General features: G+C 41.2%; 1 protein-coding gene across 1 annotated transcript; it reads left to right on the top strand.

Moving 5' to 3' along the window:
- Positions 1 to 1,275: 1,275 nt before the first annotated feature.
- On the top strand, positions 1,276 to 27,322 carry LOC125901609 (zonadhesin-like). The gene is made up of 37 exons (XM_049597342.1): positions 1,276 to 1,536; positions 1,723 to 1,775; positions 1,926 to 1,994; positions 2,677 to 2,900; positions 3,000 to 3,072; positions 5,001 to 5,398; positions 7,535 to 8,099; positions 8,233 to 8,429; positions 8,524 to 8,913; positions 9,326 to 9,618; positions 10,865 to 11,130; positions 12,667 to 12,735; positions 13,034 to 13,171; positions 13,262 to 13,518; positions 13,608 to 13,692; positions 14,378 to 14,449; positions 14,650 to 14,784; positions 14,904 to 15,160; positions 15,289 to 15,373; positions 15,501 to 15,635; positions 15,836 to 15,970; positions 16,091 to 16,347; positions 16,474 to 16,558; positions 16,686 to 16,820; positions 17,021 to 17,155; positions 17,276 to 17,532; positions 17,659 to 17,743; positions 17,880 to 18,023; positions 18,147 to 18,284; positions 18,657 to 18,913; positions 19,068 to 19,152; positions 19,246 to 20,586; positions 20,958 to 21,166; positions 21,317 to 21,473; positions 21,571 to 21,935; positions 26,636 to 26,765; positions 26,925 to 27,322. The coding sequence occupies exons 1-37, from the start codon at positions 1,460 to 1,462 to the stop codon at positions 27,065 to 27,067; spliced, it is 7,896 nt and encodes a 2,631-aa protein (XP_049453299.1). The 5' UTR covers positions 1,276 to 1,459; the 3' UTR covers positions 27,068 to 27,322.
- Positions 27,323 to 27,602: the final 280 nt, after the last annotated feature.

The following is a 27,602-nucleotide window of genomic DNA, read 5'->3' as shown; positions in this document are numbered from 1 at the left end:
CTGAACTCTGACCCTCTTGCTTTTATGTCTGTTACCATGGAAATAAAACAAACGCCACTCACCAAACTCACCAGAAACGGAGATCAACCCAGAGAGATCTGCTGGTGTTACTTTGCAATGTGTGTAGTGTAATTTTAAAGTTATAACAGCACAGATTGTAGATTCTAACATATTATATTTGTCACGGTGAAATTACATCTGCAGTTCTCTTGCATTGTTATTTTTATAGTTATGTCATATTCTTTGTAATATCTATGATGATTTTGTTCACTTAAAAAACTAATATTCCTTTAATTACTATTCAACTGATCATCAGTTACTTGAATGCGCTGTCATCCATCATTGCAACTTCTGACAGCTGTCAATGCTTATAATAGGCATACTATATAATATGGCAGTATGGGTATTGGAACGTACAGTTTGTGTTCGTTGTTGAAGGAACACAAAAATGTTTAAGTACAATCTGTAGTTTCAGTAACAGCCCTAGAGCCAGCGAGATCTGCTGGATGATGCTTTTCAGATATGACCTGAGAGATGAGCAGGGAGATATGGGCGCTGGTAAGATGGAGGGAAGTTTACCAAAGTTCATTTGCACACACTACTCACATTTTTATGACACACAGCTGGTTGAAACTTGGGAAAGTGTCCCTTGAAGTGTGTACAGGCGTTAACACAGCAAGACCATGAGCTGCAACAATCCTATAGCTTTGTTAATCATAAATAACATGAAAATAGATTATAACAGTGTCTGTTTTGGTGACAACGATTAGCAGCAAAATACAACAGAATGTTTTTTTCTGTCTTTATACCGTTTTGTACGATGTTTAGTTGCAGACTTTGTTTTTACCATTTGACTTTTCCTCCATTAAAACTAAAAAATTGACCAGTCAGTTTACTCATTGTCATGACTATCAATCATTATTGGCCATTACCAAGTTTTACATCATAGTGAGAAGTTCATTTAATTGCTTAGTCAGGAGTCTATGTCTTACATCACTTTAATAAGTCATTAATTTTTTTCAAGCATCTGTATCAGTTATTCAGCTTGGTCTAAGTACTTTTTATGACCTGGCTTAACACTAAACCCCGACCTTCCCTATCACTGTTTGCTGTAACTGTGCCTGTGTCGTCACTTTCAGAAAATTTTCACACCACCCACTCAGTCTAACTCCTTTCATGTCTTCCTGTCCACCACTCCCCTCTCTCCACCCATTGCCGAGGTTACCTGGTCAGGTAGGGGGGGTGGGCGGTGGATATAAATGCTTAAAAAGCTCCGTTCTGAGAACAACAGAAGCGAGCCCACGCCTCTGTGCTGGCAGTTAAAGGGTCACATAAGCTGCGTTTCCACAGAGAGGCTCCACAACAGTTACTGCTCATCATTCATTCTTCAAGTCATCAAAGAGGGAGAGAGTATTAGCAACGGGAGAGCAGCTGGGAGGCTGCCGTTAAGGGATCAGCCATGCTTGGAGGCATCCGCACAGATTTGTTGGTCACAGTGACTCTACTCCTTCTAACTCAGACAGGGACTCAGTGCAGGTGAGTGTTAAAATAATCCAGCTTTTGAATGTCAAATTTTAGCTGATGTGTTATTTGAAATATCGTTATACTGGGTTTATCAATGTCATGAAGTGGAAAATGAATGGGATTTTGATTTGTGTTTAAGATTTGTTTAATTTATGGCGAAAAATTAAAAGAATCTGTGATTGTTGTTTCATATTTCAGGGCTGAAGTAGACTTTTCACTGGTTACTTTACCAGACTGGAGGCCAAATGCAGGTATGAAGTTCTACAAGTACCAAGACTTGTCGAAACTCAATACTGACAAATTTGCCACAAAACAAGGGTTTAAATAAACCCTGAACAGAGAGAGATGCATGCATAATGTACAGAACTATATTTAACCCCTTTCTTTCTTTTCTTTTATAGATTATGTTTCACAGTGTTTCTACGACAGACAGAACAATTTTATTTGTGAATGGACCCAATGGAAATCAGGTACAGACGATTACTGCACAACAGCACAGCAACACCTCTCATTAATTAAATCTAATAATGACATTAAAGCCAAATATGTTTTTGAATCAGGTTACAGTTCAGTGAGAGTTCTTTCTGACACCTAGAGATAACTTCACCGTAGTAACCTTTCATTTAGCCCCACCCTTTCGAAAGGGGATTTGGGACATCAGTCCACAGTTCTGTTTTAATCTACAGGCGCGCTGTGAGCGAGTCTGTGCCCGATGCCGCATATCACTAATTGATCTGAAGCAGGCTAATAATCTTTTATAGCCTGACGTTCTCCCAGGGGGTGATCAAAGTAGAGGGCCTGCACTTAAGGTTCAAATTTAGCACAAAACACTCCAAACTGCTATTTTGCATTTAACGATAATTGCACCACAACAGATGTACTTCTTGTTTTACTACAATAACAAAGACGAGGGAACAGTTTGCTATTTCTGATGTGATTAAAATTATGATATGACATAAAAGCTCATTCATAACCTGCGTAGATAAAAATACATTTCACCATTTATACTGCGTGATCTAAAAAGAAAGTGTGTGAGTGGTCACTGACATTGAATTTTTGTAAAGTGTTGCAAAAAATGAGCTTGGTCACTTTCTATTTGATGGATTATGTGTCATCTAGTGTATGACATCTTCTTGTCCTTTTCACCCCCAGAGGATTTCGTAGTGACTATTTTAGAGAGTGGCCCACTGGGACTGGAAGGCGAAGCCTGTCTTGAGTTTTGGTACATATCGCCAGTTGTAACTGATGGGTCAGAACTTCGAGTTCTGCTGAAAAGCAGCGCTGGTCTGAAAGAAATCTGGACTCTTACTGCCCTCCCGAGGGATTCATGGAGACAGGTGTTTGTCCCCTTGAACGTCATTGAACCAGGCACTCAGGTAAGATGGCATGTAATCCCATACGCATAATTAAACTGTGTTGGGTAATTAAAATACATTATTGTGCATATTAAAATATATAATCTGCTTTTATATCAGGTTGTAGTCGAAGCAGTATCCACAAGCGGACAGTTCGCATTTAACCTGATGGGTGTGAGCAGAGGCCAATGTGGTAAATATGCTTTTACTCTTGATGACAATGTTCATGCAACACATATATTATTACAGTCATAACACCTGTCAGATTACTGTAAAAACACTTTCACAAACCCATCTAAAGCTTGAAGTTGTAAAAAAAAAAAAAAAAAAAAAAACATTCACAATTTTAGTGAGGTAATAAGAATATTTTTCATTCTTTTGATTAATGGTGAAGTATCACTTACATGAACAAAAGGCTGGATAACTAAGATACTTAAAGTGTAACTTGAGTATTTTTTTTTAACCTGGACCCTATTTTTCCATGTTTTTGTGTCTGACTAATGGGAACAACAGTTTTTGAAACTGGTCCAGCATGGAGCGACAGGGCTGCAGCCGGCAAAACAAGCTACAATGTAATGAGTTGGGGCAATTGTGCACTATCAATTTACATCCACTAAAAGTGCTTGTTTTCGCCACTGACAGGCTCAGATTGTTATTAGAAGAGTCTGAAGACATTATGAAAAGGATCCCTACAGAGATAAACCTTTTGTTATAGAGTAAGATCCTTTTTGTTTAATCAGAATCAGCCCCAATTCTGTCAGTCATACCAGACTCCATTTAAATAAACTAGGGCTGTCAATCAATCAAAATATTTATCATGATTAATCGCATGATCATCCATTGTTAACTCATGATTAATTGCAAATTAATTGCATATTTTTACCTTAAAGGGATATTTTTCAAGTTTTTAATACTCTTATCACCATGGGAGTGGACAAATATGCTTGCTTTATGCAAATGTAGGTATTATCATTGCAACAATCCAAAACAATGACAAATAAAGTCCAGAATATTCTTCCAGAATAACCTTAAAGGTACTGCATGCTCAAAAAATATGCTGAAAGCATACCACAGCAAACTCGAGCCCAACAAGCAACAACAGATGGAAATATTGACCTTGTATATGTAGCATTATTTAGAAATACTAACACAAAACAGTGTCCAACTTAACACTTGTAAAGGTTAAACTAAACACCCCGTGAATTCACATCAACAGGAAATGCAAATAAGTCTGGTTCCTTGAGAGAACAATCTGGCAGGGCTTTGAAGCTGAACATGCCATTCAAAAGATGCCTTTCTTTATCCATTTCTGATCACGGAGGTTTGTTTCTGCTTGCCATCCATAACGTTACTGCTACATCGCATCCTGATTTTCCAAACTACAGGGTGGGCTGAGGGTCATAATTATAGAACGTATGTGCGTCAAAGTTAATACATTTATAATGAGTTAATGCAATTTCTTTTTAACACCACAGATTTTTTGAGAGCCCTAAAATAAACAGTAATTTTATCATCGTGAAGTCAACAGAAACAAAATAAAACTCACAAAAACTGTCTTGGTTCATCACCAGTTCTCACCTGGGTGAAATCAATCCTTAATCCACCCAGTAAGATGTGAAAATATGCTATCTCTACACATGCTAAAATTACTGTTATTTAAATGGAGTGTGAAGGGTTTGATGATGGTGATTTTGGGCCTGTTTCTGGTTGAACAAAATGGATCTTACACTTCAACAAAAGGGTCTATCTCTGTAGGGATCCTTTGTATAATGTTGTCAGACACTTATAATAACAGTCTGAGCCTGTCAGTGGCAAAAAACAAGAACTTTTAGTAGACGTACATAATTGCCCCCGTGGTTACATTGCAGCCTGTTTCGCCAGCTGCAGCCCAATCGCTTTATACTGGACCAGTTTCAAAAACTGTTGTTCCTATTAATCATTTAGACACAAAAACATGGGTAAACAGGGTCCATGTTGAAAATACTGAAGTTACCCTCTAAGAAGAGTCCTTATAGTCCTAACACTGAACATAATAATTAATTTATGTTACTAATCAGTTATTCCTCGCCAGATGGTGTTGTGAATATAAAGTGACTGTTTATTCGGCTGAATCCTCCACAGGACCCCAGTGTGAATCTAACACAGAGTTATGGACAGATGAGTCCACCCGTTGCCTCTGTTCCAGCGGCCAGCTCTCCTGCTCTCCCTCTCAGTGCCCTGAGGGCCAAATCTGTGGTCCTCAAACAGGAAGTTCCAGAGGGATTTCCACCTCTGGGACGTGCACGATCCACAGTCACACAGACTGCAGCACTTTTGATGGAGTGCTGTTCCGCTTCATGGCCCCCTGCACCTACACGCTGGCTAAGACCTGCTCACCCTCCGAGGCCCTGCCCATGTTCAGTGTGGAAGTGGTCAATGAGCAGAACTGGAACTCATCTCTGCCGACTGTTCAGCAGGTCGTTGTGAACGTGGGGAAATTCAGAGTGTCCCTGCTGAGAAGGCAGACACACCGAGTTGTGGTGAGTCACTTTTAAAAGGGGACAGAAATTTAGGAAGGCATACATACTGTGGCACATTGCTGATGTCTGTATCATCTGCCAAAATGAACAGTTCTCCCCAAAAGCTAAAATGTCACACTGCTTTACAAAGAGAAACTAGTTTTCTCTTACCTTTATTGAAGAAAAAAAATCCAAACCAAAACTACTGGTTTCTCTATGTGTATGGTTTCTCTAACATAGTTGGTTTCTCAACTATGTTTCTAAAATGTATATTTATGCGCACTTGAAAAGTACCACATCAGAGAAGCTTTATGGAAACGGAAAAATTTGCTAAAACTTTCTCAACTGCACAAAACGTTGATACACTTGCATGAGGTGGTTTTTGCCTTTGTTTAAAAGAGCGGACGAAACACTTTTGCCAAGTAAGTTCCTAAGTAACCGGCATTTAACTCACATGACCAATCAGCTGTCTCTGCTGTCGGCATCGTCCCGTGCATTAGAATCACTGCGTTAATTTGTCTTCGTCTCCAGACAGCGTGAACCATCGCCAATACTAGCTGATATCAAGAGCAATTGAAACGTGCCGAACTGAAACAAATTACTGATGACTACTCTCCTTTTCTCAACTGGCCAAGGTGACTTGTTTTGTTTCCGGTTTGAAACCTCTACTACTTCTTCTGTGTTTACTGGTGGAGTATATGCCATGCCAAAGCCCATACCCACAACTTCTGATGAGACTATGCTTTGTGCAGCCTAGTTACCCCATTTCCAGCAAACACTTTCGGTATGGTACCTTTGAAACCACAAGTAACCCTTCAACTGGGGTACCCAGGTAGACCCCACTGCATTTCCTCATTACTGGTGACACAGAAGGAAGTCTGCACCTTGTTTATCATCCACAGAACAAGGTAAAACAGGCTGCAGTGAGAGTCTCGCTATGAGATATTTGACTATTTGTGCATTTAGTCCTTCTCAGGCAAGCTCAGGGGCTTAGTTTTGCCGGAGCCCACAGGAACAATGTCCTGCGATGCTTTTTGTTCTCCGAGTGAGGAGTAGAATATATGCCATTCACATAACCAGGTCAAAATTAATATATATAGACACTTGAAGATCCACTCATAACTAAAAGTGTATGTCATATAGAAACTAAAGTAATGGTAAAAATTGTCATATTGAAATTTAAGGTGTGCTGATGGATTCAGGTCGGATTCAAGTTAACGTTCCACCTTAAAAGTTACCGGCAGTCAGTCCAGTGAATTAAATCATTTTTTCTCAGACTCCAGCTGCTGTGAGAGGCAGCAAAACATCCTTTCTTTTAATAGCTACAGTCTACTAATAAAACTCTCCACAGTATGAACAGTGATTACATGAGCCTCAAAACCAGCCACAACTGCAGTGTTCACAGCTCCACCTTTTTGTACCAGATCTGTGTGCTAGGTACCCCAACAGAGGGGGGACCAAAAATGGGAACAGAACGGAACGTTTCCATTGGTACCATCCACAACTTTGTACAGTGGAAACGGAAAAAAGGCGTACCAACTGTACCATACTGTACTGTACTGCTTGGTGGAAACAGGGCTGTTTATTTACTCCAGACCAGTTGATAGAAACACGTCTAATTCGCATTTTATTTTTGTAACATTTCAAAAGTTCACTGAAAAGAGAGTTTAATGGAAACACAGCTAGTAAAGATACTGATGTTATATTGATACTGTGATAAGAGACCAGATATCTTAGATTTTAGATATCATAATACCATAAGTGTTGTCCTTTTCTTGGTTTTAAAGGCTGCATTACAGTATTTTTCTTTTTTTCTGGCTAAAGGAGAGGGTTTCCATCTCCCCAAGAGTCATAATTACTTAAGTACTGTCTGTTCAAATTCATTTTTGAGGCACTGTGCCACGATGCTGCACTGTGTATTGAGCAAAGTAATTTACTGGATCAAGCAGTTCCCATATCTGCAAACCATTCTACTGATAAACTCAGTTTATCATAAAGTGCAGAGTTTAGTGGCGTAATGTCCTGGACTTATCTGCCTTATCAATTCCCAAAGATATATCTATCTCCAGAAAGGTGCTTTTTATGGAAACAGTCAGATACAGTGAGTCCGTATTGATGGCAGCTGGTAAGAGGTCTAAAACTTTTTCTGTTCCTCAGGTTAATGGGGTCTGGAGGAAGCTTCCACTGAGCCTCAGCAGTGGCACAATCAACATCAAGAGCAACCCTGCTGCTGTTGAACTGGAAACCAGCTTCGGTCTGTCTGTCTCATTTGACAACGCTGGTGCTGTCCATGTCAAACTGCCGTCCACCTACTCTGATAAAGTCTGTGGCTTGTGTGGGAACTTTAACCACCTCAGAAGAGATGACTTCAGAAAGCCTGATGGAACAAATGCCCAAGATGCTACAGCTTTGGCCAAGAGCTGGCAAACGGAGGAAAACACCTCCTCCTGTGAAACCATTCTAGTACCCCATCAGTGTGACCCACAGGAGGAAGCTGAGTATGCCAGTGAGCTGTACTGTGGAGGCCTCCTCTCTAGCACTGGGCCCTTCGCTGGCTGCCTAGCCGTTCTGGGAGCGGAGAGCTACTTCAGGGGCTGTGTGGTCGACATGTGCACTGCTCATGGTGACCCAGCGGCGCTATGTGAGACATTACAGGTCTACGCCGATATCTGCCAGGAGGCTGGAGTCGCAGTACCCATATGGAGGAACTCTACATTCTGCCGTATGTTGCTTTATTGCTTCCTGCTTTCATTTCTCTACCCTGATATCAAAATAAGGGAAACGGAGACAACTAATTACTGTAATAGTACAATAACAGTTGAGTTCATGTCCTCTCGTCTTTCTTCCCCTCTCAGCCCTTCAGTGTGGTGAGAACAGCCACTATAACTCATGTGCTGATGGCTGTTCCGATGTATGCTCCGTTCTGGATATAGTCGGTTCCTGTGGAGGCTGTGACGAAAGATGCGAGTGTGACTCTGGCTTCAAACTTAGTGGGGGAAAGTGTGTCCCCGCAGAGGACTGTGGGTGCTGGTACAGTGGAAAACACTATGAGGTAAGTGAGGTCGATGAACAGGTAAAAATTTCATATTCACCTATTCACCTCCACAACACTATAATTTATTCACACACTTCCTCTTTGTCTCCAGAAAGGAGCAACATTCTCCGAGGGAGAGTGTGTGCAGCAGTGCCAGTGCATGGGTAACAATGAAGTGCAGTGCACCAGAATGCAATGCGCAAACCATGAGGTTTGTAAGGTCAAGGATGGGGTCAAAGGCTGCTTCCCTTTCAAACCCGCCACCTGCAGTGTGTACGGTGATCCACACTACATCACCTTTGATGGCATGGCTTATGATTTCCAAGGTGGCTGCAGTTACACGCTGACTACCACGTGTGGAGGTCAAAGCTCAGTCCAGTTCACTGTGATCGGACACAACATGCATCCTCCCATTCAAAACTTCACCCGCTCCAAGCTGGAAGCTATGACCCTTAAGGTTGAGGATCTGTACCTCACTCTGAATCAGAGCGGAGAGGTCTATGTAAGCATGAAAACTTCTTCTAATTCTCTATGTTTCAAATAATGCCAACACTTTTATAACATGCAACTGTATCAGAGGAAGTTGCGCAAACATGTCTCATGACCTGTGAGTGGCCTATTTACTGGATTTGGAGTGTCATTGTTCTGTATTATCTCTTGTAATTTATTAATGACTGAGGCTAATGCCCTTAGTATCAGCACACCCATGTTTATAGGGGCCATTTATTACTCTTTAACCAGTCACCATGGGGAGTAACTTGTTTGCAACATAGCGCTTACGAGAATACAGAACACTAATTGCTGACCTATATGTGTGTATTTGCCCTAAACAGCTAGTTGGTTGCTATTTGATTGCACTTATACACAAAAAAGACACTCTAAACAAACTAAATTCTCACTTGTCCTCTCCTCAGGTGAAAAACAGACCTGTCCTACTCCCCTATTTCACCAATGGTACATACGGCTCAGTTTGGGTCGACCTGAAGAAGAATTATATTATCATGGAGACGACATTTGGGCTCAGAATTATGATAGACACACAGAACAGACTGTTCCTGCAGGTGGATGAGCGCTACAAGTATGAACTGTGCGGACTGTGCGGCACCTACTCTGATCGTCAGGATGATGACTTCGTAGCACCAGAAGGCCAAAATGCTACTGGGCCATTTGAGTTTGGTGACAGCTGGAGGGTGCCAGGCGATGATGAGTAAGCTATTCTACTATAAAGCAAAAATAGCAAAAATTTAAATATAAATATAATGAGTGTTATGACATTCTAATAATTCCAAAGGAAAAAACATACAAATTCAACAGCAGGTGAAAAGAAAAGGGTTTTTTAGCCACACTAGCAGCACTGTCGCTAATTACATTCCCATCAGCCTCAGGTGTACTTTGTGTTTAGAGCTACTTAGCAAATGGTAGCATGCTAACACACCTTACTAAGACAGTGAGCATGAAAAACATTGTATCTACTAACTATCAGCATGTCAGTATTGTCACTGGGTCTCATTCACTAATAAATGTGAACTGTGTTTACTTTGCACTCAAAATAAAGGTGTGTGTTCACATTTTCTAAGACTGGAAGGCCTTCAACATTTGTGCATTTGTGCATATGCATGATCCGAGGCAGTTATAAATTTATTCGCAGTCTAATTCAGGTCAGAACGTATTGATGAATCTCAGGTTTGTGTGTAAAGCAGTCATGAACACAGATTTGTGCATACAAACTGGTTGTTAATGAGGCCCATTTTGAGAATGATAACATACTGGCATTCTCGGAACCCATCGGCTGTATTCGGCATCTGACTTCCGGCAGACGGCGATACAGCCTCTGGGGGCAGACCCCCGATTTTTTGGCACTCCAGTTTAATTTGGGCGGAGGAGGTGAATTTCCGTTTCCGACTTCCATTTATATATAAGTAAATATGCTGAACCACTGCAATGGATTCAGAGTTTGCAGTGACGCCAATTATGTTCCGCCTCGTTCGTTCACCGCATGGAGCATTTAACCTGGCAACAACTGCAGCTGGCTCAAACGTGATTGGTCAATATCACGCGGACTACAAACAACCTACAACCGGAAACCAGGGCTCTCCCGCTCTTCTTCCAGAGGCAAGATCTCCGGGGTTTGCCCACAGACTCTACATTCACTGAATGTAGAGTCTGTATGTAGAGACTAGCATACTGGTGATAGCTCAAACATTTACTGTGTCGCCACACAGATATAGGCTATTTCGAATGTGTTATTCATAGAGGTAGTTGTTTGTACTTTAATAACCAAAGTAATAATCCATTATCATGCACACAATCTCACAATCAAGCAACAAGCTGTTCAAGAATTAATACACACATTATGACACATTAATAAACTTCTTTTTTTTGTCTTATTTCAAATGGAACGTTAAATCCTAATGTCTTGATCTCCTTTTTCTTTTCTAAACTTTCTCCTCCAGGTGTGTTTCCCATCCAAATGATCCCAGACTCTGTGACTATGACCAGGAAAATGAGGCCTACAATGAGTGCTACACCATTTTAGGGGATGCCTTCAAGCCCTGCCATGAATCCATTCACCCAAGCATCTACCTCAATAGTTGTGTGTACGACTACTGCGCCACAAATGGTGACCGTCACACCCTGTGCGAATCTCTCAAGTCCTATGCAGCAGCATGCAGTGTTGCAGGAGTGGAGCTTCCCCACTGGCAGATGAACACAGCCTGTGGTGAGTGTTTGAGTCAGACATGAGGATAATGATGATGGTGTGGGTACTCTGTGAGAGGATATGTACAGGGCTCCTTTTTACATTGGTTGCACTGGTGCACCTGACATTTTCACTGCACCTTTTGGTGCCGCAATAATATATTTTAAGCATAACCTTTTTTGTCAGCTCCCATACTCACTGATAACTTCTTAACTAGGAGTGTTAGGGTACACATGGTTCAGTTCATACCCCTGTTTAGGAGTCACGGTTCAGTGCGATTTTGGTACAGTGGGAAAAAAACAAATTCATGGGGATCCATATTTATTCATTTTGTGTCTAAGACAGACAAAACCCTCTTGCTGGGGACCGAGGGAGCATTTTGCCCACTGGCAGCTTTGTTCAACTATTTTCATTATGAAAAATAAGGAAAATTTAAACAGTTCTGTATTTCCCTGTACGAACACAACACAAACTCTTTTCCCAAACAGCAACAAGTCACAATATGCCATTAAACTAAATCTCTTATGATATGAAATTGAAAATACTGAATAAACAGAACAACAAAAAATAAAACTTCTGCATTTAGGAGTGTTACAATTAGTTGCACCTTGGCTATCTGTCAAAGTGCCAGCTGCTTCAGTAACCATTTATCCTGTTCTGCTTTTAATAGTAATAACAGTAATAATTAAGCAATATCACACGAGAGGGAGTGATGTTGTACTGTGATATCGTCACGGCTGTGATTCGGTCATAGGCACGAGGCCGCACGGCAAGTGGACCAGATCAAATGCCTTGCACCAGAAAGCTGCTCTTGATTGGTCAGAATTTCTATGTGGGAAAAACGAACCACACTCAAACAGACTTGAGTTCCACTGAACTGAACCAAACGGTAGGCGTGAAAGCACCCTGATTCGCAAGTCAATCTGTTTGTTTTTCTAACCATTGGACCTGTTGCTAATGGAGTAGGCCTACAGCTCATGCTTGTAAACTTTGGTTCTACATTACCTGCATCAGTGTCATAAATGTCAGGCAGGTGCACCACTGCCACCAATAAAATTGTTTGGGCGCATCTGACAGATATGTGCGACAAACCTCTGGAACCCTGATGTATGTGTAATGGTATCTGGTTATGACTAAACTGATAGCATTTTTTGACAAAATGAAATATGGTGATTTATTATCACAAAAGATTAGATGAAGTTATTCTTTTACATGTCCTATATTTCTTACTTATTGATTTTCTTTTCCCATAACTTTAAATCTTTCTCCTTCTGTTTTTCGTTGTTTGGATTATGACACAGGGCCGGCCCACTGCATAAGCCATCTAGGCAACAGCCTAGAGCCATGCCTGAGTCAATGGTTTTATGTTTCTTTGTCAATGAAATAAGCAACGTTGGAGAAACTAGGTGATTCAGATGTGGAGGGGGTTGCCTCATGCAAATGATCTGCTTGGGCACCAGAAAGTTTAAGCGTGTGAACTCATTTCCCCTTTTTTTTGTTTTTTGTTTTTTTGTTTCTTCGTTTGTTTGGATTTTCGTTCTATTCTCCCCATTTCAGCTGACCCCCCAACAACTGCAACTCTTCCAACATCTCCAGCTCCTACCTCTCCAACACCTGATCAGCATTGTAAGAGCATTCACGGTTGGGAAGGATTATTTGGTGCTGGGTTGGACTATCAGTAGCATAATCCAATTTATGATTAATAATTTATTCATAACTGTCTCAAAAACCTGGAGAGATGTTTAATATATAACTGTATAACTGTCTTGAATATATCTGAATGACCGTGATATTATTATGTAAAGACTGGATGAAATAATATTTTTGTGGTTGATTCATTCATATATCTCATACTCTAATATTCTTATGTATAATTAGCTCATAATGCTTATGATTTCCACTGTGTTTATGTGATTTTTCACAGTCTGCCCCATAAACTGCGACTTTGAAAGAAATTTATGTGGGTGGGAGCAGCTGGTACAGGATAGTTTTGATTGGACAAGACACTCAGGACCCACCCCAACAAGCTTAACTGGCCCAAACCAAGACCACACCACTGGAGGTATAATCTGAATTCAGGTCACACTATCACATCTGCTGCATCTGTATTTCATTATTCATGTTTATCGTGCTGTTTTCAACATTTCTCTAGCTGGCTACTACATGTACATTGAGGGAAACAGTGTAACCCATGGAGATTCAGCTCGTCTGTGGAGCTCAAATTGCCATTATAATGGCCCACTCTGCCTGAACTTCTGGTACCATATGTATGGTTCAGCCACTGCCATGGCCCTCAATATCTACCTGCTCAAAGACAATAAAGCTACCAAGCTCTGGTCCATGAGGAACAACCAGGGACCAGAATGGCATCTGGGAAATGTTGACATCAGAGTGTCTGGTCCATTCCAAGTAAGTACGACACTATAAACAGACAATAAATGGGCCGACATGTTCATCGTATTCTATATAGTGAAATAATATTTTCCATCCTCTTTCAGATCATAGTGGAGGGAATTCGAGGCTCTACTGATCAATCAGATGTGGCCATTGATGACATTTCCATCCACTTTGGTGCATGCTCAGGTGATGTTCACCTCTTATTAAAATTAATTAAATTAATTAATTAAAAGGAGAATGAATTTGAATAAAGATGTAGGCCACGGTATCATAACTTTGATGGATGAAACAATTTAATTTGTGGAATAACTTTCATTGTAAAAGCCGTTTCTCACTAGTGCAATGCGAAAATGCAGTACAGGATTACGGGTCTGGCGCGAATCATGAGTTTGAAACAGGAACCCTCTTGCTGTGAGGCAACAATGCTGTTGTGGCTAGCCACATTCTGCTAACATAGTGTTAGCAGCTGCTGGACAATCTCAAGCCATATACTGTCCGTTATTTGATTGTTGAGGTAGTCGTCAGAGTTTGTAAAAAAACAAATTGATAAGACATTCCCCATTTTGGCAGCAAGCTGGCAATGTCCTGAGGTATGACATCAGTTGGAACAAATAATTGTTTTGGTATATATTTACGCAGGCGGAAATCCGGCAAAATTGAGGTTCATCCGAATATATCTTTTCCCACACTAATGTTCCACATTCATAAGAACCCACAGAATATTTGCTTTTATAAATTTCCTTGTGATTTTTTCGGTCCATTATCCATGCTTGGTGTGAAACGGCTTTAAAGCAAATAAATTTAGACCTCAAATCATAACCACACCAGATGTCTCAAGGTTTAAATAAAGTCAATAATTACTTCACTTCAGGTACCTTCCCTGGCCTGGGTGGTGGAACTGAACTTCCTCCCATAACTACGGAAGTCCTTCCCTCACACTCAGGTACAGTGCTCAGGAAGCTGTATTTTATGGGCCTCTTGTTTTTGCATCAGAAGGCTGAGTGGTTGAAAATTAACATTTATGTTGAGTGAATGAACAACTTCTGATGGTAATATAAGTTATAGATTGTCTAAATTTTGGACAGTTGTATAAAGGCCTCATTACTTAGTTCATGTTCATTTTTTGCAAATGTTTCCTTATAGTCTGCAATATGGACTGTAGCTTCGACAGCAACCTTTGTAGCTGGGATCAAATGATCACAGATGCTTTTGACTGGACATGGCAAAGTGGTTCCACCCCCACCCTGATGACTGGGCCCTCTGCTGACCACACTGGTGGTAATACACTCTTTCTCTATGTAATATGGTCAATAATGACAGATAATATAAAGGTAAGGAAAGAATCTGTCTCACCATGGAAAGCATATCTTAAAATTTGATCATTTCATCTTTTCTAGATGGTCACTATCTTTACATCGAGGCCAGCAATGTGACATACGGAGACATGTCTCGTCTTATCAGCTCTAAGTGTTCTGACTCTGGTCCTCAGTGTCTGCAATTCTGGTACCATATGTACGGCTCAGCAGACACAATGGGCCTCCATGTTTACCTGATCCAGAACAGATCCGCCCATGCTGTTTGGAGGAAGCGAAATGACCAAGGAAATATGTGGCACCTGGCTCAGGTGGACATCACAACAACTGGAGCTTTCCAGGTCAGACATCTTCCACCAGGCACTAAGTAGATTTAAAGAGTGTCAGCCAATGATGCCGTCACTGTAAAATATTAACTATAAGAGACATCTTACAAATAGTAACGAAGGATTTTTTTTTTCCAACTCAGATCATCTTTGAGGGGCGTAGAGGCTCCAATGAAGAATCCGATGTGGCAATAGATGATGTAAAGCTTTATCGTGGACGATGCTCTGGTAAGAAACATGCACACTAAATAAGTACCACACCACTAAGCATTAAAAATGTTGCTTATCTGAAGGCTGTGTAGCCTGGTAATGTTTAAAATATTTGCAGGTATTAACCGTTCTCACACTGTTGCAGATCTGAGTGGTGGTGTGGCAACAAACCCTCCGAGTGTCCCTGTGCCAACCACTGCAGCTCCACAGCCTCCTCTGGTCAATGTCACAGCTCAGCTCCCTGATACAGCTCCAGTTAACGGACCACTACCACACTCAGGTACAGCGCTCAGGAAGCTGTATTTTATGGGCCTCTTGTTTTTGCATCAGAAGGCTCAGTGGTTGAAAATTAACATTTTTGTGTAGTGAATGAACAATTTCTGATGGTAATATAAGTTATAGATTGTCTAAATTTTGGACAGTTGTATAAGGGCCTCATTACTTACTTCATGTTCATTTTTTGCAAATGTTTCCTTATAGTCTGCAATATGGACTGTAGCTTCGACAGCAACCTTTGTAGCTGGGATCAAATGATCACAGATGCTTTTGACTGGACATGGCAAAGTGGTTCCACCCCCACCCTGATGACTGGGCCCTCTGCTGACCACACTGGTGGTAATACACTCTTTCTCTATGTAATATGGTCAATAATGACGGATAATATAAAGGTAAGGAAAGAATCTGTCTCACCATGGAAAGCGTACCTAAAAACTTTGATCATTTCATCTTTTCTAGATGGTCACTATCTTTACATCGAGGCCAGCAATGTGACATACGGAGACATGTCTCGTCTTATCAGCTCTGAGTGTTCTGACTCTGGTCCTCAGTGTCTGCAGTTCTGGTACCATATGTACGGCTCAGCAGACACAATGGGCCTCCATGTTTACCTGATCCAGAACAGATCCGCCCATGCTGTTTGGAGGAAGCGAAATGACCAAGGAAATATGTGGCACCTGGCTCAGGTGGACATCACAACAACTGGAGCTTTCCAGGTCAGACATCTTCCGCCAGGCACTCAGTAGATTTAAAGAGTATCAGCCAATGATGCCGTCACTGTAAAATATTAACTATAAGAGACATCTTACAAATAGTAACGAAGGATTTTTTTTCCAACTCAGATCATCTTTGAGGGGCGTAGAGGCTCCAATGAAGAATCCGATGTGGCAATAGATGATGTAAAGCTTTATCGTGGACGATGCTCTGGTAAGAAACATGCACACTAAATAAGTACCACAACACTAAGCATTAAAAATGTTGCTTATCTGAAGGCTGTGTAGCCTGGTAATGTTTAAAATATTTGCAGGTATTAACCGTTCTCACACTGTTGCAGATCTGAGTGGTGGTGTGGCAACAAACCCTCCGAGTGTCCCTGTGCCAACCACTGCAGCTCCACAGCCTCCTCTGGTCAATGTCACAGCTCAGCTCCCTGATACAGCTCCAGTTAACGGACCACTACCACACTCAGGTACAGTGCTCAGGAAGCTGTATTTTATGGGCCTCTTGTTTTTGCATCAGAAGGCTGAGTGGTTGAAAATTAACATTTTTGTGTAGTGAATGAACAATTTCTGATGGTAATATAGGTTATAGATTGTCTAAATTTTGGACAGTTGTATAAGGGCCTCATTACTTACTTCATGTTCATTTTTTGCAAATGTTTCCTTATAGTCTGCAATATGGACTGTAGCTTCGACAGCAACCTTTGTAGCTGGGATCAAATGATCACAGACGCTTTTGACTGGACATGGCAAAGTGGTTCCACCCCCACCCTGATGACTGGGCCCTCTGCTGACCACACTGGTGGTAATACACTCTTTCTCTATGTAATATGGTCAATAATGACAGATAATATAAAGGTAAGGAAAGAATCTGTCTCACCATGGAAAGCGTACCTAAAAACTTTGATCATTTCATCTTTTCTAGATGGTCACTATCTTTACATCGAGGCCAGCAGTGTGACATACGGAGACACGTCTCGTCTTATCAGCTCTGAGTGTTCTGACTCTGGTCCTCAGTGTCTGCAGTTCTGGTACCATATGTACGGCTCAGCCGACACAATGGGCCTCCATGTTTACCTGATCCAGAACAGATCCGCCCATGCTGTTTGGAGGAAGAGGAATGACCAAGGAAATATGTGGCACCTGGCTCAGGTGGACATCACAACAACTGGAGCTTTCCAGGTCAGACATCTTCCGCCAGGCACTAAGTAGATTTAAAGAGTGTCAGCCAATGATGCCTTCACTGTAAAATATTAACTATAAGAGACATCTTACAAATAGTAACGAAGGATTTTTTTTCCAACTCAGATCATCTTTGAGGGGCGTAGAGGCTCCAATGAAGAATCCGATGTGGCAATAGATGATGTAAAGCTTTATCGTGGACGATGCTCTGGTAAGAAACATGCACACTAAATAAGTACCACACCACTAAGCATTAAAAATGTTGCTTATCTGAAGGCTGTGTAGCCTGGTAATGTTTAAAATATTTGCAGGTATTAACCTATTTTAAATTGTTGCAACCACTGCAGCTCCAGAGCCTCCCCTGGTCAATGTTACAGCTCTGCCCCCTGTAGCAAACGTCACCATACCTCCTGCAGTGGAAGCAACAACTGATGTCATTAATGACGGCAATGTTACTGTAGCTCCAGCAGATGGAAAACCATCGCACCCAGGTACAGTGCTAATTCCACAGCAGCACTGGTACACCCCCAGTGTTTGAACTTAAATTATTTTTTCCACATCCAGTTTTTTGTGATTTCTGGTGATCTAAATATATGTTTGACTTTTGTTTCCAGTGTGCCAACTCGACTGTAATTTTGAACAAGATCTCTGTCAGTGGAGTCAACTTCTTGCGGACGTTTTTGATTGGACAAGGCATAGTGGCTCCACTCCCACTATGATGACAGGGCCGTCTTCAGATCACACCACAGGAGGTAATTAGCCTTCTGACAGAGGCCAAGTAAAGCTGGCGTAGAACTGTCAGGGAAAACATTAAGCCACTATCACACTAATACCTGTGGGGAAAAATCACTGTTGGCCGTTGAAGTACTTCTTCCTTATCAAACCAGAATGGCAGGCTGTCAAGAGTTTCTGATGTACTGTATTTCATCTGGATAAATCATCTTTCCCTAAAATCCTGAGGGTGTGGCAGTAGAGCTGCTGCCAATTAATTAAGACATTTCTGGTCTTGCAGCAGTCAGCTTCAGCTGCAACTTGGCATGCTTTAAACTTCTGACATGATCTAAGAAAACTTCACTTAACTTTTGTATTACTTTAACTTATCTATCTCTTCTGTCCTTTACCAGATGGCCACTATCTTTACATTGAAGCCAACAGCGCATCATATGGAGACACGTCTCGTCTTATCAGCCCTGAGTGTTCTGACTCTGGTCCTCAGTGTCTGCAGTTCTGGTACCATATGTACGGCTCAGCAGACACAATGGGCCTCCATGTTTACCTGCTCCAGAACAACTTAGCCAATGCTGTTTGGAGGAAGCGAAATGACCAAGGAAATATGTGGCACCTGGCTCAGGTGGACATCACAACAACTGGAGCTTTCCAGGTGAGAGGTTTCTTCTCCTAAACCATCTAATGTGCAAAACAGAGCAAAACACTAATAGGGTACTGCTACCTGCCACAAAGAATGAGTGCAATTGGACACAATCAATCTAAAAAACATACAGTACTTTAGTATTAACCTGCGCACTTATTTTTAGATCATATTTGAGGGACGTATAGGTTCCAGTGATCAGTCTGATGTTGCCATAGATGATGTATCACTTCACCGTGGGCATTGCACAGGTAATTATGTCCTCCTATTGACATTCAATCCAATTCAAACACATCACAACTGAAAATGAGTGCGACTGACTGGATTGTGAACTGTAATTACAGACGTGGCCAAACCAACAAAACCTGCCCCATCAACCTTCAATCCAGTTGTAACACAAGGTCCAGAGCGTCCTCCAGCCAACAGCCCAACTGCTGCACAACCACAAACAGCAACTTCATCAAAACCACAGCGACCATCAACAACCACCGCCACAACAACAACAACTACCCCCACAACAACAGCAGCCACAACCAATTGTGACACACAAACCCCTTCCAGGCCAGCAACAACTACAACTCCAAAAACTTCAAATCCTAATGTCTCAACAACAAAACCACAGCTACCAACAACATCAACAACAATAACCACATCTAGACCCCACCCACCAGCATCAGAGCAACCAGAGCCTGAAATTACAGATGGACCCCAAACAACAGCAGCACCAGAGCAACCAGCTATATCTACTAATGAGCCACAAACCACAGCTGGACCCCACCCAACAACAGCACAACCAGGACTTGAAACTTCTGAGCAACCAGAACCTGAAATTACAGATGGACCCCAAACAACAGCAGAACCAGAGCAGCCAGATACATCATCTACTGATGAGCCCAAAACCCCAGCTGGACCCCACCCAACAACAACACAACCAGGACTTGAAACTTCTGAGCAACCAGAACCTGAAATTACAGAAACTCCTCAAATGACAACAAGACCAGGGCAACAAGCTACACCTAATGAACCCCAAACCTCAGGTGGACCCCAACCCCAAACAACAGAAAGTCAAGAACCTACAGCTAGACCACAACCTCCAACTACAGCTAGACCACAACCTCCAACTGAAACTCAGCCACAAACAACCATTAAACCACAACCACCAACCACGGCTAGACCACAACCTCCAACCACAGCTAGACCACAACCTCCAACTGAAACTCAGCCACAAACAACCATTAAACCACAACCACCAACCACAGCTAGACCACAACCTCCAACTACGGCTAGACCACAACCTCCAACTGAAACTCAGCCACAAACAACCATTAAACCACAACCACCAACCACGGCTAGACCAGAACCACCAACCACGGCTAGACCCCAACCTCCAACTACAGCTAGACCACAACCTCCAACTACAGCTAGACCACAACCTCCAACCACAGCTAGACCACAACCTCCAACTGAAACTCAGCCACAGCCCCAAACAACCGTGAAACCTCAACCACCAACCACCCTTGAACCCCAACCCACAACAACTACACCAAAGCCCACAACATCAGCCGGACCACTACCTACCACAACCATTAAACCACATTCAACAACACAAAGACCTGAGCCTACAACTACAGCTACGCCACAATCTACAACAGCCAGACCACAACCACCAACTACACCTGTACCAAGTAAGTTTAAAGTTTTTATTTCCTTATCAGACTTGGGTTGTATGTATTTTGTTCATACCTTCAAACACTCCTTAAATTTCACCAGAGTATACAGTATTTGATAGAATCAATGTGTGGCACTACATACATATAATACATACACCCTCAATACAGCATCTCAGTATGAGTTTAACTGAAAGAGGGGCATCTGTATTTTCAGCGGCAATGAAAATCATAGAGTCAGGATTTCTAAATACCCTGGAATACCATAACACCATGATACTGCCCAAGCCAATTCCCTTTCTCCATAATGCACATTTTTACATATTAGTCACCAGACTCTACGTTTAGATCTAAGTATATACTCTGTCTCTACCACTCTGTCTCTCTAGCACCATCCTGCCCAGCGAACAGTCATTACACCACGTGTATCCCTGCCTGTAGTCCAACCTGTACATACCTGAATGGCCCGCCTCGCTGCAGTGATGATGATGGCTGTGTGCCGGGATGTGTATGTGATGACGGTTTTGTACGGAGAGGGAGGGTTTGTGTGCCCATCCAACAATGTGGATGTGTGGACAGGAATGGCACCAAACATCATGTGAGTAGTAAAATGACTCTTCAGTGACGCCACAAGTCTTGAATAGTGTCAAATGCTCAGGTCTACCTTCTGAAAGGATGAGTATTACTGCCAAAAATGGTGCATGTGGACACTGATGTCCTACTATTACAATGACTTTTTTTTTGTCAGTTCAATGAAGTGTGGTACACCGATCACTGTCGTCAGAAATGTGAATGTGAGAAAGACGATGGCATGGGGGAGATTGACTGCGATGACGATGATGAGTGTGATGGAAATGCTGTGTGTCTTCAAAATGAGGAGGGCGATTACTACTGCCAGTCCACAGGTGCTGTAACTCTAAACATTTAACTCTGTGACGTATACAAACTATGTTACATCTTGTTCACTCATGTGTTAATTGCTCTACATGTGTTGCTCCACAGGCTTCAGTGAGTGCACCATCACAGGAGACCCAGAGTACAGAACCTTTGATAAAATGAAGCATGACTTTGAGGGTGAGCACTGGTACGTGCTGGTCCGAACCAACAACTTGCCAAATAACCTTCCACACGTCTACATCGAGGGCATCAATATCGCACATGATGACGATGATAGTCACCATCATGATGACAGTAGCAGTGAAGAAGACCACAGTCGCAGAGTTAGAGATGAAGACGAAGATGATGATGATGATGATGACAAACATGATGACGACAGTGATGAAAATGAGGAACACCACAGATTACAGGAGCTTAAGATCAGAGTGTACGATCACACCGTGGAGTTCAAGAAGCATCGCAGGCTGATGGTGAGTATCAGGGGCATTTTTAACACCACACTGCCTCCATCTCATTTTCCTTTGGCTCCTTTTCAGCAGACACACTATTTTGTTCATGGGATAATATCATCATATTTTTTGCCCACCCACAGGCATTTGTGAAAGCGCTGAGGGAAATAACCAGTGCTCCTTGATATTTTCTCTGTGAGGTGTTACGACAGCAGTGAGGCAGAAGATATGCACTAAATTATGCTCTGTCATATGTTATTTCCCCATTGGCACTTAACACACATGTTTGTGTGTAGATGAGAGAGACAGAGAGCGAAGGAGAGACAGAGAGAGCATGTAAAAAAGCTGCAATATTGACATATTTTTTCAGCAGTCAGACTTTATCTTGTACGTACAGAAACACATCACCAGGTGTGAACACTCAAAAGATTATGATAGTCTCCGCAACGCAAAATCAGGGTGAAAAGTCATGTAATGTGAACCAGCCTTAAGCGCAAAAAAATGTGCTTTGTATAGTGAGTTGAGCGTGAGAAAGACAGGGAACTTGTTCCTAAACCAAATGACACATGCGGGAGTGTTTTGGATTTAAACCAAATGACAGGGTGGAGCTCAGTAATTTGGACGAGCCGGGGCCTGTATCACGAAGCAGGATTAATGTCTTAGCGAGGTAACTTCAGGGTTAACCCTGGGTTTTCGGTCTCACGAAGCCGGTTCAGTTCTTATCGGGGTAGATTACCATGGTAACTTACTCTGAACGGCTATCCTGCTCTGGAGCAGGGTAAGTTCAGGGTTGAATCTGATCCTATGAAAAGCGCCACCCACTGGCCAATCAGCTGTTCAGAAAAAAATGACTCCGCTGACAGAAATGCAGCCCAGTCATGGCTGGAAGTTTAATTCATTTGATTGATTTTGATTTGAAAGTTTATTTTGAACATTAAAAAATAAAAGAAAGCAACAACAACAACAGACAATGAAAAGATTGTTAAAAAAGAAGTGGAAAGAAATCAAAATTTCATCCCACCCCTTCATAAGAAAGAAACTGACCATTTGCAGACACTTAATAGCACCATTAATTAGTGCCAACACTTGTTTTGTTGGAGGAAATGATCCCTGTTAATGGGCCTAATTGACAGCTTTGCTGCTGGAAATGTGGAAAGTAGCCTATCATGTCTACACTTCATGGTGTTTGAGGGATTTTCCTTTTTGTTTTTAAAGAGGGAGACTAGGTATATTTTTGCGCAGCTGTTAATTTCTAACACAGCTCAATATCAGGATGATTTTATTCAGACTATCAATTTGGTGTTGATATGATTTAATTGTAGCGTCAGCTTTAAGCTTTATTGTAGCATATATAACGTTATGACAAAGAAGACCAATTTATCAGACGCAATGATGTTAGACGATAATTGTAATACACGCAATTCATCTGCACAGCATTGATTTCATGGGATTTAAGGGTGTGATCAGTGTCAGATGTACAGGTACAGGTACTGTAGCTACTTGAACCAGTGATGAGTCATTTAACCTACACATCATTTTATTTGCTACCTTGTTTTGTCTTGATTTTTCCCTCTCTCCTCCTCTATTTCTTCTTTCCTAACCCGTTTTTTCTTCTCTATTATGTGATTTCATTGATGTTTTGTCAGGGGAATTTCTTTGATAAGCTTTTAGTGGCTTCTAACCTCTCCGGCACTTTTCTTTTTTTAATCTTGTAAATGTTATACTGTCTGTTTTTAACATTATGTGCAAATAAACTAATCTAAACTAAAACTAAACATTATTCATCCCGTTATGCGTTGCCACGCATGTTTCCTCCTCCTGCAGCTGCCATGGTGTTGGCCTTTTCTCTAATGTTGCTTTTCTCCTCCTCATATTTTAGTAGAATTAATCTCTGATCCTCACAAGAAATGCTTTTTGTTTCCTCACATATGGCGCTCTGTGAGGACGATCAGTGACGCTCAGTGACGCTGCACTTCTCTCATGATTGTGATTGGTCCGCTGCGTGCGCGTTCACGGCTCTTGATAAGGCAACCCTGAGTTGAGTTACCAAGTTGATATCCAGCGTCGTGATACCGATTATCCTGATTGCCATTGTTAGGGTTAGTCAACCCAGGATAGGTCTGGGTAACCCAGGAAAGGTTGACCTCGCTTTGTGATACAGGCCCCCGGTGTGGTGTTTGTTTATTCGAAAACCACCTCAACAAAAAGAGTGAATACGACCAACTTAACTGCACACCTGAGAGTGAGAGACTGACAGTCTATTTTTATTTCTTTATTTCAATGTTTTTAGGTATTTCGGATATTTAAATTTTTTTGCATTCCTAAATATTCTTGTTAAATAAATGTTTATTTCTCTTTAAAAGGGTGTACTTGCATCAATATGCCTTTATTATCATTATATAAGTTTAAAAAATGGTCTAAAAACAGCAAAATTACAACAATAATAAAAATGGTCTTAAAAGCACAATATTATGAAATATTATCACTTATCGCAATAATTTCTGACGCAATTAATCGCCCAGCAAAATTTGTTATCCTGACAGGCCTAGCTTCTTCTATCCTTGTTTGTGGTTGTTACATTGTTTGTTGTCAGTGGTGTCCTGTGGATTTGTTATGTTGTATGTTTTGTATTATTTTGTTTGGTTTGAAATGAATGAATAAACTAAACTAAACTGGATTTTACTACACTAAATAATACTTTCAAGATCAACTGGACTAAGCAAAAATCGCCTTGTTGTTTACAAGGCGATTACCTCTATAGTCCGGCTGGACGGATGAGTCATGGCCTTGTAAAAGATTATGTTTGTTTCTTTTAGTTGGCAAGAATGTGTCACCACAAACGCGACAAACATCCACTAACTTTGACGGAGTTTTCTGCGAGCACGGCTGAGCCATTTTGTACCGCTTCACGTGTTTCTAGTGGGACTATGTTTACAAGCACAAGAGTTCAGCAAGCCACCGAAGGACCGCCCTGCAGATTTACTATTGGTTCTGCAACGTAGGGAGTTTTTTTAAACTCTGAAATTGTATCCCCCCATCTAAACACAAAAGCAGGGAGAAAGTCATCAGTCTTTAGTTAAGCAAAGCGTCTAAAGACTGACTTGTGAGTCTACATCTGAATGGGGCCTAAATGCATGAAAGTTTTCTAGTTTGTCATTTAAAGCCAAAGGAAGAATCAAGACGCCTACCAGCCCAATAAAACTACAACAACACCTGGAAGACAGCAACAAGTGCAGCTGCAGCAACAGCTTTGTCTCGACTCATCAAAAAGAAAAGCATTTTTTCCTGAGGCCAGTGTATTTTTTTTAATTCTTTGCAATCAGCGCATCGCGTACTTACACCCTGCAACAAACAACAGCAGCCTGACAAGGCACTGAGTGTCTATTCTGCGCCGAGCGCTACATGTTTAGCGTTTTTTACTGGTCACCGAGAGCTGAAAAGAATGTTCAACTTTTGTTAAAACACTGCGCTCGTCACTGTCTTACATGTCGTCTTACATGTAAAAGTACTAAACAACAACAACAACAACAACAATGGAGAAAGAATATGTTAATATACTGCAGGCTATATATTAATTAATATGTTTCCTATGCGACAAAATCTAATTAATCCACGCTGATTAGTACTTTGCGTTTGAGGCTGCTCATCAGGGCTTAGAATGAAATTTAGATTAAAGCTGAATGTTTTAATAAAAGGAGTGTATATTCAAGTACATAGGATTTTTTTGTTGTGTTGTTTTTTACTGTGGTATCACATTAAATATCGAGAATCTTACTGGTATTGGTATTGACTACTAAATTTCTAGTACTGACACACAGTGGACCTTTGAGCTAAATGCTAACATCAACATGCTAACATGCTGATAATATTGCTAATATGCTGATTTTGAGAAGGTATAATGTTTATCATCTCACTTTAGTGTGCCAATTAGCACCAAACACGAAGTCAAGCTGAGGCTGAAAGTCTTTAGTTTTGCAGGTATTTGTTCTACAAATTAAAACTTTGACCCAATGAGAGGATATAGCTGAAAAGTGGTTACCAAAATTATTACAAGTCATTCTGTAGGTGACATGAATATCTACAAAATTTCATGACGAGCCATCAAATAGGCCTAGTTGTATGGACATTTATCTAAAAATTGAGAAAAAAAAATGCCACCATCATGGCGGTGCCAGAGGAAAAGTCTGGGGATGACCAAAGTCAGTAAGATTCCACTTGTGTGTACCATAAATATCTGTAACAATTTTCATGATAATCCATCCCATAGTCATCAAAATATAACAGTATGAAAAGCCATCTCATGAGACATGCTGATAGCATGACTAAAAATGTATGTTTCGCAAATTCCTGTACAAAATACACATAATCATAGAAGAAGAAATACTCATTCAGACAAGTCTACTTAGTCAATCATTCATTTTCCGTAACCACTTATCCTGTTAGGAATCGCAGGGGGTCTGGAGAACTATCCCAGCTGACATTGGGTGAGAGGCAGGGTTCACCCTAGACAGGTCACCAGACTATCACAGGGCTGACACATGGAGACAGACAACCATTCACACTCACATTCACACCTACAATCAATTTAGAGCCATCAATTAACCTGCAGGTCTTTGGACTGTGGGAGGAAGCTGAAGTACCTGGAGGAAACCCACGCATATTTAAGTCTACTTAAATATGATTAACTGCATTAACACATCCCCCTCTCTATCTCGCTCCAGGTGGATGGAAGGAGAACAAATACTCCCGCCTCACCAGCTGCTGGTCTGAAAATCTGGGAACGTTCCTCCCGCATCTACCTGAGGACCGACTTTGGCCTGTTAGTGGAGTTTGATGGACACAGCACAGCAGGTAACTCGTCTTCACCTCATTAAACAAGTCTAACAGAATTAGCAGTAGTCCTGCAGTCTGTAGGATCCTTAACAAATCCTTAAACCAGAAGTTATCATCCCATCCCATGTCAATAAATGAGTCATTGTTGAAAGTGTATTGTTGATGTTGTTCCTACAGAGATCACTCTACCACGCACATATAAAAGGAAAGTGGGAGGTCTGTGTGGGAACTTTGACGGTCAAAAGCAGAATGACTTGATGAAGCCAGATGGTACCCGTGCCAGGAGCGTTCAAGAGTTTGGAGAGAGCTGGAGAGTGTGAATATGTGATAAATGTAAGGATGAGACACGGCACTTAAAAAACCCTGTGAGAGTTTTAATCACTAGTAGAAACATCACTGTAGAAGTTTACAAGAAAACTCCTCACTGATATCACATTTCACCTTACTTGACAAAAACAGACAGAATGAAAGTTCTTTTTTTTTCTTTTCTTGAAACTAAGCTGCCAAACATGATGTGGCAAAAACATGACCCGTGTGAATGATTTCTTTAAGTTCAGCTCTTCAGGACGTTTTTTTGCTGTTATACACAAAGTATATCATAGTTTAAAAACAAGACTACTACTGCACCCACTTTGTTCCGGGATTTTGCATTCTTTCAAAAATCTGATGTCCAGCTTTCAAGTCTATTTTTTAAAAGGCACTTTTTAAAAAGATATCCTTGTACTCTGACAATATATCTGACTTTTTGTGTCATTGCCAATCATACTATTTATTCAAAGATGACGTTCTTACTGCCGCGTGTATACTGTATAAAAAACTACAAATGGATTATTTTTCACTCTCAGATACTGTTGG

This window comes from Epinephelus fuscoguttatus, linkage group LG15 (genome assembly GCF_011397635.1).
Source record: "Epinephelus fuscoguttatus linkage group LG15, E.fuscoguttatus.final_Chr_v1".
Classification (NCBI taxonomy): domain Eukaryota; kingdom Metazoa; phylum Chordata; class Actinopteri; order Perciformes; family Serranidae; genus Epinephelus; species Epinephelus fuscoguttatus.
Note: the sequence above shows the minus strand (reverse complement) of the source record. Positions and strands in the feature narration are given on the sequence as shown.

Coding starts and splice junctions, on each gene's coding strand:
- LOC125901609 (XM_049597342.1), top strand. CDS start 1,460: ATGCTTGGAGGCATCCGCACAGATTTGTTGGTCACAGTGACTCTACTC. Junction 1,776..1,925: donor AGACTGGAGGCCAAATGCAG/GTATGAAGTTCT, acceptor TTTCTTTTATAG/ATTATGTTTCACAGTGTTTC. Junction 13,693..14,377: donor CCACTTTGGTGCATGCTCAG/GTGATGTTCACC, acceptor ACTTCACTTCAG/GTACCTTCCCTGGCCTGGGT.